This window comes from Colius striatus, chromosome 9 (assembly GCF_028858725.1).
Source record: "Colius striatus isolate bColStr4 chromosome 9, bColStr4.1.hap1, whole genome shotgun sequence".
NCBI lineage: Eukaryota > Metazoa > Chordata > Aves > Coliiformes > Coliidae > Colius > Colius striatus.
Genome location: NC_084767.1, coordinates 23,179,351 through 23,193,673, shown reverse-complemented (window position 1 = coordinate 23,193,673; position 14,323 = coordinate 23,179,351). Strand labels below are relative to the sequence as shown.

The 14,323-nt window shown below is 38.5% G+C and overlaps 1 protein-coding gene across 7 annotated transcripts in view; it reads right to left on the bottom strand.

The window, feature by feature from the left end:
• The window catches only part of AGAP1 (ArfGAP with GTPase domain, ankyrin repeat and PH domain 1), a 402,183-nt gene that overhangs the window by 234,888 nt on the left and 152,972 nt on the right, over window positions 1-14,323 (bottom strand). For all 7 annotated transcript variants that reach the window (XM_062003066.1, XM_062003067.1, XM_062003065.1 and 4 more), the window contains exons 5-6: window positions 9,911-10,052; window positions 6,257-6,391 (exon numbers count right to left, since the gene is read on the bottom strand). In XM_062003066.1, the coding sequence (XP_061859050.1) occupies window positions 6,257-6,391; window positions 9,911-10,052 (277 nt within the window). The remainder of the gene's footprint in view (window positions 1-6,256; window positions 6,392-9,910; window positions 10,053-14,323) is intronic.

Below are 14,323 nucleotides of genomic sequence, written 5' to 3'. Positions count from 1 at the left end.
CCACGGGGGACAGGAGTTGGGATGCAGCATTGGGCTAAAAATGCTCTCCAAAAGGTCACGGCCACACCTTACCCACAGTAAAGAGATTCCAGGAGCCAGGGGAGCTGCTACCCAGCTCTGCTCCCCTCTTGGTCACTGCTGCCCCTGCCTCTCTCTCCCAAATCGAAGCAGCCTTACGGACGCAACTAGCTCAAGAATGAGTATTGCACCCTCTTGCTACAGCTGTCAACTGCATAGGACCAAGTCACTTTAAAGTGACTAACGTTTTCTCATGAACACACATCTATAAAAGCTGACTTGATAATACTGATGGAAAGTAACAGCCCTTCTCTGCAATCCAGCGGTACAAAGATTACTCTGTCAGCTTCGATGCCATAATGGAGAATTTGTACTTGGAAGTACCCCTTTTAGTCACAGTTGTTCAACACAACATTAGAAACAGTATTTGGATAGATTATTTTGAATTAGAAGTAAAATATTTCTAGTAAATGCTTACAGACATACTCCATAATGAAAGATTAGTTTAAGTTGCCAACAAAGCATCTAAAACCAATGTCAACAGCACAGCACTGGAGCTAAAAGTTAAAATGGTGAGGCAGCAATCACCTCTGCCATTATATACCTGTAACTCCTGCCTCAATATTCACAGGTTTATTGCTATTTGGTGCATTATTTCAAACTTTGTGCATTACAGCCATCCATGCAAGGCAGAACATGTTAATCTGATGACTCATGTAACAGATACAAATATTTTATCCACAACAGAACAGTGTATTTGAGTACCTTCTGCCTTGCCAAAGTACTAAAAACCAAACCCCAACCCTAATCAATGCATTTTTCCTAAGACAGACATGACAGCAGTAATGCTATCCATTGGATCCAAGGCAAGTAAGTTGTGCCAAAAATCTTACGCTGAGTGCATGTTCACAGGATGTGATTTGACAGTATCTTCACAGGGAGGCTCTATACCTTGACACGGCAGAAATCCATTCCCAAAAAGGATCATCAGTAACATACATATAGGCACTCAAAAATATATTTAAACATGTATACATGTAACTACACCAGTGAGTCAGACTGCAAAACCTTAAGATTGCTTTAATCTCCCCCAAATTAAGAATTTTAAAAGTTATAACACTATCAACTAACCAGTAGGTTTTCATCATTTTGGCATATACATTCAGAGTTAAAGTCACAGCAATATAAAGCATCTCCACACTGAAATTTTATGCTGAAAGATGTATCTTCTGCTTGGAACACTAACAAGTAAGTTGGTCACCACAGTGAGTTGCTAAGCCACAGTAACAGACTCAACTCTAACACAAAATTATATTAAAATCTTTTTGTTTCACACTTATGTGAAGCAAGTCACACTGAAAGAAGAATTTTATTCTCTAAATCCTGGAACATTTCCTTCTCTGCAACATCAGAGAATTGCATGGCATGCAGTTAAAGGGGTCAAGGAAAATCTGAACAAAAAGCAAGGAAAGACAGGCAATTATGAATACATCATGAAAAAAAATAATAGCAATTCTTATGCATTAATGGCGTATCAAGCTAATCGAATATGGCTAAAATCATTAAAAAGGCATCCTGGGGCATTATACAATCATTACAATACTGTACCGACAAGAAATATTAAAATAATCATTTCTAATGTCATTGATAAAATCCATTCAGGTAAGCATTAAAATATTCCAAATGAATTCTTAACGAGTAAATCTAAAGTAAAATGGATCATATTAGCATTTAATCTTATTTTTAAAATGTATTTCCCCTATCTGACAATTCCTAATTCCAAATATCAAATGCTAAAAAAGAATTTATTATCCTCCATCATTGGAGACATTAAGATAATCCTCTGGAACCGAGAATTCTTTTTTTATTTCAGACCAAAATTCAGGGCCTGATCTTGCAGCTTTGACCTTAAAGAGCATCATAGATTAGACTCAAGCAGGACAATGCTGAAGGTTAAAAACAGCTCTTTAAGATGTTTGAAATCCTGCCTGACTTTAGACTACAAACTTTGACACATATCAGCTGATGAGCACATCACAGGATGTCTGAACATTTACAGCACTTATGAAACCAGAAGCTCTATCACGCTATCTAAACAATTTAATTTGTGGATTATTATTATTATGGTATCAGAAAACAAGTGATTGTTCATATGTGCATTCCAAAGGACTAAGAATAAACATCCTGACAACTACGGTTTGCAAATTACAGTTTCCAGCCTCTTAAAGCATTAATAACCAGTTAATAAAAATTACACAGATGTACATCAATTACACATCAGCCTTCATGGTTTCTTTAGACAAAAGTGAAGTATTATTGTAAAGCTGTGTTCGTATTACAAAATATGAACATATGGACTCAATCTTTAGGTATTTCCCAACTTAAATGCTTCTTTCATTCTATATTCTGTTGCAATCAATAGTGAGATTATAAATGGAAGTAGTGAAGTATTGTAAGCAACGTATTTGAATTTAACTAAAGAATAAAGTAGCATTCTCATCATAATAATCATTCAAGTGAAATTATTCTACCACTCACCTGTGAGGAAAACAGTTATAATAGATATAACAGCTGTAACAGATGACCACTAACAGAGTTCAGTTGATGCTTGCAGAGGAAAAAACCAGAATTTTGATTTCAAATTTGTGTGCAATGAAGGAGTAAATGACCCTTCAATGCCATTTTCAATTTCTTTCTCTGAAAGGTAGGTCTACATTGCATCAAGGCAGAAAACAGAAACAAGAAACTAGATTCTAGAAAAAACTTGTAAAACAGAACCTGTTTTTAAAGAAAAGTCTGCTGTAACTTGGACTGGTAACAGGTTTGAACAACTGAAGTTTATAGATAGTTTCAGATTTACCAAGTCACTGGCAATGCAAAGTTCCCAAAAAACAGAAGTGGAGGTATATGTAACAACCAGAGGGAGGTGTATGGAAATTATAGCTGATCCAAGTCACTGCATCATGTTTGACTTGATTAAAATAGTTGTTGCAACAAAGCTAACATGACTAAACCAAACCAAATCTCACCTACTGCATCCACTGTGACAGCTACATTTAAAGATTTACAATAATGTTGATTGCTATGGGTGCAAGTTTTTTGTTTGTTGTTTTGAGTTTTGTTGTTAGGTTGGTTTGTTTTTGGTTTTTTTTAAAGGAAGCATTCATCAGTCTTACAAGCAAAAGCTGAGGGACTTTGATCAACATATTGAAATATCCTTACAGAGTAAACACTTGGAGCATCTAAACACCAAGTGTTACCTACCCTGGAATATAAAAAATAGTCATTAAGTCCCATACCTAAATCCCAAGAATGTACACCCATCCAACTGTCAGCAAAGTCTAAAAACAATCTCTACACACAGAAAGCAGTTTTGTTAGGTATGAAAGCTCCACATCTTGCATACAGCTACTAACTTGTCAACAACTATTTTCCCTCAATTACAAAATAAAACCCCGTCTTACCCACTCATCTATTTATAAAATGCAATAATTGGTTTGTATCTCTTTCAAGTTTGCTGAAAACCACAGTTAATTTATGAAAGTTGCTGGCACTGACTCAAAGCTTCCTCAAAATTATAAAAGCTTCAAAGTATGTTACATGAAGACCTCTACTTAGCCTTCCCTCCTCCTCTTATCTCTTTTTTCCTTGTTCATTGACAATATTTATATCAGTGGTTTTTTTTTTCAAGTCAAACTAGGCTTTCTGTATTCTAGAAAGGATCTGAACACAAAGACAAGTTATTAACTAATGCTGTGTGCTGCTTGCATTTGAGCAAACAGGGCTCAGAAGTCCCTTGAGGGGGACCAAAGAGGCAGTTCCTCAAAAGGTTGTATTACAGAATTTACTTGTGTTTCAATAAATAAAGTAATACATTTAATCCACGGGAATTGGGTCCAAGTCATGTAATCAGGCAGATGTTTGGCTCCCTTGTTGAAAAGGGGATCCAGTTCCTCAACTTACACTAAAGGCAGAGCCACTCCTGTTTAACAGTAGCTTCAGACAAGATGCGATACGAAGCTGATGCCAGTAAGGTAACAGACTGGCTGCATACAGACTCACACAGCACTAAAATGTTCTACAGTTGATGTGTCAGCAACGTCAAGTCACGAGTCATTCTGGGCAATTTTATTAAATTACATCAGGTGTTTTTATAAACATTTCATATTCCATGTGTATCCACATACAAAGAAGTTGGAACAAAACTGATGTACATAGAATTAACATAGTGCATCACACAAGCTTTTATCTCCTATTGAATACCATTTCAGACAAGCAGTAACCTATTTTTTGCTGAAAAAGCAAAGCTATTGTCATTAGTCACAGGCTTTCACAAGCACTAATAGTCATTACAGCAATGGTGATATAGCCAGCACCTACAGTGCTCAGACCTCCCCAACATACCACCCATCTCCCAATACATCATGCCAGTACATCCTAATGTACATGAATTACAATGATATTTCACATCCTTTTCCTAAAGGAAAGATAATTCAGGTGTTTTCTTCAAACTTCTGCTCCTTATCTTTCAAAGGTCTGTGTATATATTATACGAACTGTCTGAAGAAGCCACTAAAGAACACTGTTAAGCCTATATTCAACCTGGACATCCTAGAATTGCACAAACCAAGTGTCATTTTTAATCAAGCACTCCCTATTAACAATTTGCACTGTTCATTCATACCCCCTCATTTGAGGGGATTAAGAAGTTGCTTTGTTCCCTACTGACTTAAACAGCAAAAATTATCAGGAATTGGATTTGGTCCCAGACATGTTTGGCAACTATAATACATTTATACAGAAGCATTTCTAATCCTATTAGTTGACAAATATTAAATATCTGGTTGACTGCCATGTAGGTAAAACAAAACCTTGACAAACACAAGATCTTTCGCAATTATTTCTACTTACTATTGAAATTCATCTGAGACGCAAATAAGCTTCCTGAAAGCTTACAAATTTATTGCACTAGCTTTGTGCCAAAAGGCTTCTCTCTCAATAGATTCCTGAGAATGAAGAAAAAAGCAGACCAAAGATCCACAAACGCCATGATTTGGAATATATATAATTAAAAATCTAACTATATTCAAAATAGAACATCTAGGCAATGAAAACAGTAATTTCTGCAACTTGTTCGAATGGAAACACTGAGTAAAGCATGAAGATACAACTTCAAATGCTTTTCTCTAAAATCCTACCAATAGAATGGGTAACAAAACTCTTATTTGGAATTAAACCTAGTGCAGTGCACATCAGTATTTTCCATTTAAAAATTAGAACGTTTTGCCTTCTATTTTTAATTTTAGCTACCTTTGGACATGTCTGATAGGTAGCTGATGTGATGCTGTCTCACACAACCATAGATGATGCAGAACTTTGCAATGAAAAACTGGCAACAAAATAAAATCCACAGAACTAAGGAGTTCTGAGAAGTATTTGAACATAATTAGGAAGGTTTTTAACATGAAGTACTGTTACAAAGTTCCAAAGTGTTCGGCCAATAGACAACCACGGTCAGAAGACAGCAAAGGCCCAGGCCACCGGGCACAACTTCCACTAGAGGGTGCACAAAGCCTATCTCATACAGCAATGGCCAAGTGCAGCATCCCTTCCTCAGCCACAGCAGCTCTTCCAAGAGATAACTGAATCAAAAATAGTTACAGATGGTGAGAAAGCGCTTTTCCTTTTTGAGGTCACAGACCATCATCCCAAGTACCTCCTACAAGGCTAATTAGAACATTTCTGCTACGTATATTTTAAACCACCCTTAAGCTGCCAGTTTTACTTTTACACCCCTACACGAGACTGTCAACTTCTAACACTCCATGAGTCACTTCTCACAATTATCCTGCTCCTACTAGTTCTCTCAATTTATCCTCACTTTCTCAAAATTGCAAGACAATTTCAAACTGCTTTGCACAAATAATCTCTCAATGTCTCCATAAGTATGAAATCAAAACAAAGAAAGCTTTTCTAAAATAAAATGAGCACTGAACAAAATTGAAAAATAAGTAAGACTAAAATCAGCTTAAGATGCTTAAAACTAAAGGTGCTGCAATCAGCACAAGAAACACATCAATATAATAAAACAACTCCATAAAAACAAGCATTTCCTTTATCTAAACATTAATGAATAATTGCAAAACAGGCAAGTACCTCTGCTAACAGACATTGGTGATTATTTTAAAAAACAGATACAGTAATGTGTGATAGGTTGGATGAAAGAAGTAATTTTTACCATCTTGGAAGACTCTCTCCACATTGAGTCCGTAAGTAGCACAGGTTTCGTAGTAAGTGCATCTCTTGAGGTCATTTGATAACTTCCTCGCTCTGGCATCATCTATGACACGTGGATTACTGGAGCTTATAGCATCTACAGCAACAGCAGGAGAAAAAAACCCCACATATTTAAATACAATTTGAATTCATCGTCTTTTGATTACTAATACCCAGGCAGTGAGTTTAAGTACAACCCATGAAGATTTTTAGAATTTTCAGGAGAGAGGCACATCACTCCATTTTACTCTTTCCTGCTAATAACAGCAGCACGCAGAATGTGGAAACCAGGAAAAACCAAGATGCTTTTTGGTTACCTTAATATATTTAGGTCACTAGCTACAAAAAATACACAACAGCATGAAAGAACATGAGGTCTGATGTAAAATACTTAGGAAAAGTGGTAGGTAACCTTCACCTGTAGAGCACAAAACACAAAACATGGTATGTTTGTAAGGACAAGAATATTTTTGGCAGAGAAACAATAACGAGATGAGGAGAGAAATGGTACCAGGCATCACTGCAACATACAGGGAAAGTGTTGGGTTTGCATGATAAGTGTTTTTCTAAAGATAAAAATGAACCAACTAACTAAAAACCAAACAAAAAAAGAAAAACACCCAAAGCCACAAAACCCCCAAACCAACCAACCCATCCCTCCCCTCCAAAAAAAATCCCCAAAACAACCCAGTCAATATTAAAACAACTTGAGGGAAGAGGAAAAAAAAATCATATCAGTAGACATGAAATAACAAAGTTGTATAGGACCACAGTTACTATGTTGCTAAAATTGTCTAGCTCTTCCCTCAGTTCCTCATATAGGCTTTTAAAAAAGCACATGGTCCTTCCCATTTTTTAAGCTGGTTCACTCTGCATTTGCTTAGGTAGAGAGCCATGAGTGTCTTAGCAAAGCCAGGCTGGAAGCAAAATGAGTGTTGTGCTAAACCCCAGTCCTGAACCCATGGCACAAGCTATGCCCCTGTCAAGGTAGTTTAATGTGAAATAGATTGATTGTTGCTGACTTGACCTTCATGTCACAGACAAAGACTGGATCCAGGAACTGACTTTGAGTCTCAAACCTTAATGTAAAGGGATACTGTGTGAACATAATGCATAGCCAATAAAAACTATATTTTGGTAAGCAAGTAATACTACTCCATTCCTCTCTGCAAGAGCTAATTTTTTAGAATTTATCCATAGGAAACAAAAAAAACTTGCATCAGAAAAAAACACCAACAACCTGCCTAACACATGGAGAAGTTACTCTATCATAGAGACGATTTATAAAGCGATAATGCTACACATAAATCTTAAAAAGCATCTTCCCCCCCCCCCCCCCCCCAAGAAGTATCATGGTAATTCCTAGCTCTGGCAAAAAAGGTCATGAGATAGCAGTACAACCTATTCTACAAAACTCTGCAGCTACCACCTTGCCATGACAACAGGCAGAGATTTCAGCATTCAGAGCTGCTCAAAAGGTTTTCCTAAACATCTGCCGCTTTCCATAACACCAAAACCACATTCATTCTTTGGGGAAAAAATCATCACTTGAATGTATGAAGTCAGTGACTATTACAATGCTGTATTTGAGGCTCAATTCTGAGTGTGATGTGACCACCTCAACTGATGCCATTACGTTCTCAGGAGATCTAATTAATAAAACAAGAACAGTTATTTGGAAAGTTAATAACACGTTCTTTTTCTCACCAGAGGGTGCTGAAAACATTTAGCCAGAAAGGAACTGATAAGCAAAATCATGACTTCCGAAAGTTTTGACTTCTGAACCAAATTCAGCAAGACAGCCTGACTCACCAAAGAACAATGAGGTAGAGCAGGAGGTCTGGAAGCATCAGGCAAGTGCAAACATTTTGGAAGAGATTTCATTCCATGGCTCATTTCAAGAATACAAATAAAAACCAACAAGCTGGATGTCAAATAGGTATATTTCAACTATATTTTTAACAAGTATATTTCACATGTTTAATTTCACAGCAGTTGATGTAGTAAAAAAGATGTATTTTTTTTTTCTGATGCTTCCTCACAGAATTCACAGTGTCTTTAAAAGGTCACAAATCCCCTTTGCATCAGTGCTGCAGGAGAAAATGAACTTTGGAAAACCAAATTCTTTTCTGGTCTAACAGAAATGAGATGGAAAACCACGCCTCAAAGTGTCAGAAGTGCAGAAAGAAAAACACCACAGGGAGATGTTTCCCCCCCTTCTTTTTCAACTCCACTTTTAAGCTGACAGCACAGCCCTTCAAAGCAGATAATTTCTGCTTTTTGGCTGTAGTTTCTGCTATCCTAGGACTTTTTGTGTGCCTACTTCCCTCTTCATTTTTTAGTATCATCTCTTTCCACTCTATAGTCTGGTTGCAATTCCTCCTTCTATGCTGCCCACGCTCTGTTGCTTTCACGTGGCAAAACTGGTGGTCCAGCTCTTCAGGCAGGCAGGGGACAAGCTGCTCTCTGACCAGAAAGCTGACAAAAGAATAAACTGAGAAAGCAGTGAAAAGCTTCAACTTCACTAAAACCAGTGGCATATACTAAAAAGGAAGATGCCCAAGAATCAAGCCTACAAAAGCAACTCTAATACAGCACAGTAAGGTGGTGATATACTCAGAAGGAAATGTTTCTGTTGGAAGGAACGCACAAAAACGTGTGCTACATTTCCAAAACAGCAGCTCTAAGTAAGAAGTCTGATATCCAGAATCCACGTGAAAACTCCTTATTTTTGTTAAGAATTGTATCATAGGAAGGACATCCACATGGCTAGCTGCAGAGTGGCCTGAACTCTTGTACGTGTACTCCATGCAGCAAACCAACCAGAATACTGGAAACTAGTGAGACATTCATATGATGTACTGGCAAAACAAGGCAGGGAATACCCAAAAGACATCTCAGATGCAGGAAAAAAACCTGAACTATTGCTGGTACCTTTCCCTTGTGACACTTCCCCATAGGAAAGCTGTGGCTAGCTGCTGCTCCCCAAGGGGCATGGGGGGAGTGCGTGGGGTGTGTGTTTCAGGTGGCGAAAAGTTGCATTGCTTTTTGATTTAAAGAGTGGTCTTCCTAAGATACTGCACAAGGACATGGTGTAGCTTAGCTTAACACACTGCTGGAGGTTTTCAATCTCTTGTATTTCTGCCTCTTAGGAATGCTACGGTACTGATCACTTCTAGACTGCCAAACTCATGGAAACTGGTTTGCCTCCAGAACTTCATCACACAACTGGTTCACCTGCCCAAATTCAGCATTAGCGTCTCCCTGTTGATTGAGAAATTCACTCCATCATGGCTAGCAAGCACTGAAAATATTTTTTAAAATATTCTTGTACGTCACTGTTGCTCAAGTCCTACACTCCCTTCCCCAGGAGTGCTTCAAGGTCTCATCTCAAACCAGTCCTCACAATGCTGCAGCCCTGTAGCAAGCCAACTGAGGAAGCCCAGACGGCAGACTACCACCCTGCTGATTAACTGGCAGTGTATCCACAAGCTCTCATCATCAGGTGAGTGGCAGTGCTGATGCAAAAGAGGGCAGATGAAAGGACATGGCTTTGCCAGCTCGGAACAGTATATTTGGTCACAGAAATATGCTTGTAAATCAAGACTGCACTTACCTTGGGTTCCCACGAGTACCATTGGGATTTCACTAGTGTTACGATAGTTAGCCATGCGGCTGTAGTAGTGGTAAACAGTCTGGAAGCTAATTTCATCTTCCAAGCTGAAGACAAATATAACAGCATCCACCCACATAGCAAACTGCAGAATAAAAATGGAAAAGACATACTATGAGAAAAGCAATGAAGAAGCAAAAGAGAAACATTCTTACCTTACTTGGAGAAATTTACGCATAGGACTTTGTGACTACAAACAAAGCCTTAAAAGTGGTATGTGTTTCACTCTGCAAGTGATGGAGATCTGCCATACACAAAGGCTTTTCCCCACATTCACAACTGCATCTTTTCTTCACTAGTATATGATATTATAAGCACAACTATCATCAGTGCACACTGGTTTTGATTCACAGAAAAAGAAAACATCACAGTCTCCGATTTCTGAATTAATGAATTTTAAATGAGTAACACTTACCTCTAGGCACTTGACTTGGTGTTCCATTTAGTGTGCTATTTCCCCACCCTGTGATTTACATGCATGCCCACCAATGTTTCTGTTAATGCCAGGTATTACAGTTGGGGTTTTACAAGCATTGCTAGTGATTCTCACACTTTGACCAATGTCCAAAAAACCCTTAATTCCTGATTTTCAATTCTTCACTATAGAGGCACTCAAACAGTACTGGATGTCTCATTCAGCTTTCAGTGTGAAAACAAACAATGCTCTCTCAGCATCAGTGATCTGCTACAAGACATGCAAATACCCAGGCCAAGGCAAGGTGCTCCTTAAGTGACTATGCAAGTGAAAAAGCTTTAGTTCACAAGTGAAATAAGATTGTTTAACGTTTAACGTCACAGCAAACACATACATGACATCAAAAAAAGACTGAAGTTAAGCTTACCTCACTGCCTTTATTTTTCCCTAAGTGACTCCATTCCTACTCAAATTTAGAACAATGGAAACAAGTTTCAGCCATTGGTATGAATACTTTCTATTTTATTATTACTACAACACGCCAGGTAGGTTGAGGACACACTGAACATACAGAGAGCTGCAAGGAGAGTCATTTAGGAAAAGTTTTGCGGAGTTTTACATCACTAGCCTAGCTTTGCAAGCACTTCCTTCAGTGCTATCAACTCTTGCAGTTCTGTTTTTGCTTTTGCAGTATTTAAACTGCTACGGTTGCTAGTTTGTAGATTCACATGATCTGAGCTTTTAGCAAGGCATCCCAATATGACACACACAAAGGGAAGAAAAAAGCTGACAGGATGAATCTGGAAAGCTCTTTACATATTCAAGCTTCTGAGCTCATTAAATTTTCCTTTTTCAGAATCAGGAGATAGTAGTACTTCTTGTCTGTTTTTCATACAGCAAATTAGCTGAAAATTTAATATGCATATTCATTACTGTACTGTACTTCAAACCAAACATGATCTCATATCTTACAGTTACAGTGTAAAAATAGCCAAAAATGTTTTGAGGCTTTCAAGACACTCGTGAAGAAAATCTTCTAGATGGTAACAGCATGACTGTTTACACACAGCATAGTTACTGTCAGAATAAGGTCAGCTACCATGCTGTTCAATTTCAACTATTCAAACCAGAAGATCTAACCAAAGGAACTGGAGACAGTGTCCTTACTGTGGACTTGGTTTGGCATCTTACTATAAAATGGTTCTCACTGAGAAGACTCAGTAGCATCATGACAAGAATTCTTCCTTACAGCTACAACATCCTTAAAGCATCTCTTTGGAAGCTAACTGCCCCTCTAATTTTTCATAGTGTTTTACCAGTATGTAGCAGCAGCCTTCTAATGAAGTTTATTAAAACAAATTCAGAAGGTACATATTCAATGCAGTTCTTCTTGACACAAAATATTTCCAGTAATTTCATATTTATTTTTTTATATCAGAATAAGTTCAAGATTTGTGGATATCAGACCCATAATAGTAAAAAACAACGGAATTTTGGAACACACACATAAGATCTGGAAACCCAGGATGACTTATCCACACTACTGGGCAGGGAATGGGTTGAAACAAGGAGGATCAGTCAGCTGCTGATATAGAAATCCATCTTGAGACTTACTATTGTGATTGAGTAGATCTGTTAGTACAAGATAAGCCTAAACAAAACCAAATTACATAAAAAAACCGTTCCAAATTGCAAAAATAATTAGCATGTGACAGCTTGTTATAGTGTAGTTACTATCTTAATTGGGTTTTACAATAGGAGGCCACTACATCTCCAATAGATCCCAACAAGGTTAAAATCAAACCTCATGAGCAAAAGAAATGGTCAGTATTCACAAACTAAAGCAGCATCAGCTAGTGCACTTCATCACCCTCTCATTCTATGAAATGAGCTTTTTAATTGTTATTATAATTTTTTACATTTTTACATTAGAGACAGATCCAGAAAGTTAATCTTTGGGTCGACTTTGTTTTCCCTCCCTTCCTGCCAAAAAGGAGACAGTAGACTGACTCCTGAGCTGCTGCCTTTGCAATGAAGCAAGGGAGCCATCGCCTGGGGAACTCCCTCCCGACTCAGTGCTGCTAAGACTGCAGTTAGGCTCACTGTACATTGGAGTTGTAATTCTATCCCAATTATCCACAAAAACATAATGTAGTGTTGCAAAAAGCAGAACTTTGAGGCTAAAATATCCAATTCTTTCTTCCAATAGTATTCCATTTTCTTTATATAATTCTAAATAATCAGGCTTTTTATTCTAGGAACTAATATACAGATTAAAGACCTTTTATAGACATGTGACATGAAATTATACCCCAAAATATCCAAAGAGACTTTACACGTGAAACATATCTTCTGAGAGGTGCTAACACCTTAAACCTTTCCATCCTCATGACTTGCTGAAGAACAAATCTCGGCCACAATGGTCATTACAACATACAAACTTACCTAACAGAGATCAAAACCACAACACTCTGTCTGTTCATTAGTTTGCAGTTAGGTCAAATTAACTCTGTGAAACCAATTCTTCAGGTAGAAAAATATTTAGCTTGCTCTGTGTACCTTTACAACTCCAGTATTTATGTTTTTGTGTGAGAGTATGTTCTCTAAGCATCAGGGCCTGGAAACTGCTGTGTAGTCCAGTCAAATTATTCACAGCCTCAAACAGAGGCTTCTTTTAGGCTCCTGCCTCACATGCCAGCAACACTATTTTTTTTTTGTTTTGTTTTTCTTTTAACTTCCTTCCAGGATGTCTCTCTTGGACTCCATTTCCTTGACATCCTTTTTCTTCTTTGTCTGGGCACCTTCCCCCATGCTCTAATCCTCCTACAGCTAAGAGCAATAGTGGAGCATTGAAACACAAGCTGCTGCTGGCTGGCACCACTCCCGTTCAGCTGTTTGGAGATAGCACAGTTCCTGCTGCTAGTTTTTTTTTTCTTCTTCTTTTTGAAACTGATCTACTACCGAAGAGCTAAGCAAAGCAAGGCCAGCTGCAGCCAACACACTTGAGAAACCCCACTAGTGCCCAAGTAATGAGAAGCAGAGGGGAAACAAGGATTACCTGCAGCCAAGGATACTGTCTGCAGCCAAGTGGGCAGGGTCTATGGTGATTTAAACATCACATAAGCAAATGTTTCACATCACTCAAAACAGAGTAAGAGAGTTAAGTACACTAAACCACAAATGTCTTCTCAAATTGTGATGAGTCACTTTTCTATGAGACAAGAAGGTATGTCATGGTTTGACATGGAGCTGCTTCTGGTAATGGGGAAGGGGCTGCAAAAAGTTGCTTGAAACTTTCTCCAGCTCTGAGTCAGATCCACTTCTGGGGCTGAGCCAACTAGGCACCTCCACAATCACTTTTTAAGAAGCTGGAAGAGGAGGGTTCTTCCTGCTCCTTCTTGTTCTGTCCTTCCTTCTTTTCCAGCTGGTGGTGGTGCAAGGAGTTGTGACAGAGAAGAACCCAAGGTCAGTGAGGGAAGAGAGGAGGAAGTGTGCTAGAGCAGAGACTCCCCTGCATCCTGTGGAGCAGAGTGGTGTAGTAGAGATTTGTTTGTACTTCTTTAAAGACCCTGTGCCAGGGGCAGTGACTATGCCCAGAGGAAGCATGTCCCATGTGAGCGACTCCACATTCACAGAAGCTATAGCTGTTGGGAAGAACTCACGCCAAAGAAGTTCATTAAGACTATGCTCAGAGGAGGCCATGTCCCGTGGGAGGGACCCTATATTTGCAGAAGTTGGAATTGCTGGGAAGAATCCACATCAGAGATGTTCATTAAGTACTGTGTCCCGTGAGAGGGATTCCTCTGAGAAGAGAGAAATGGCAGAGACTATCTGTGAGACTGACCACATCCTCCATTCTCTGTCCCCTCTTTGCCCTTGAAGTAGGAAGAGATAGAGATATTGGAAGCAGTGAGCTGAGCTCATTGGGGGATGGGAGAGAG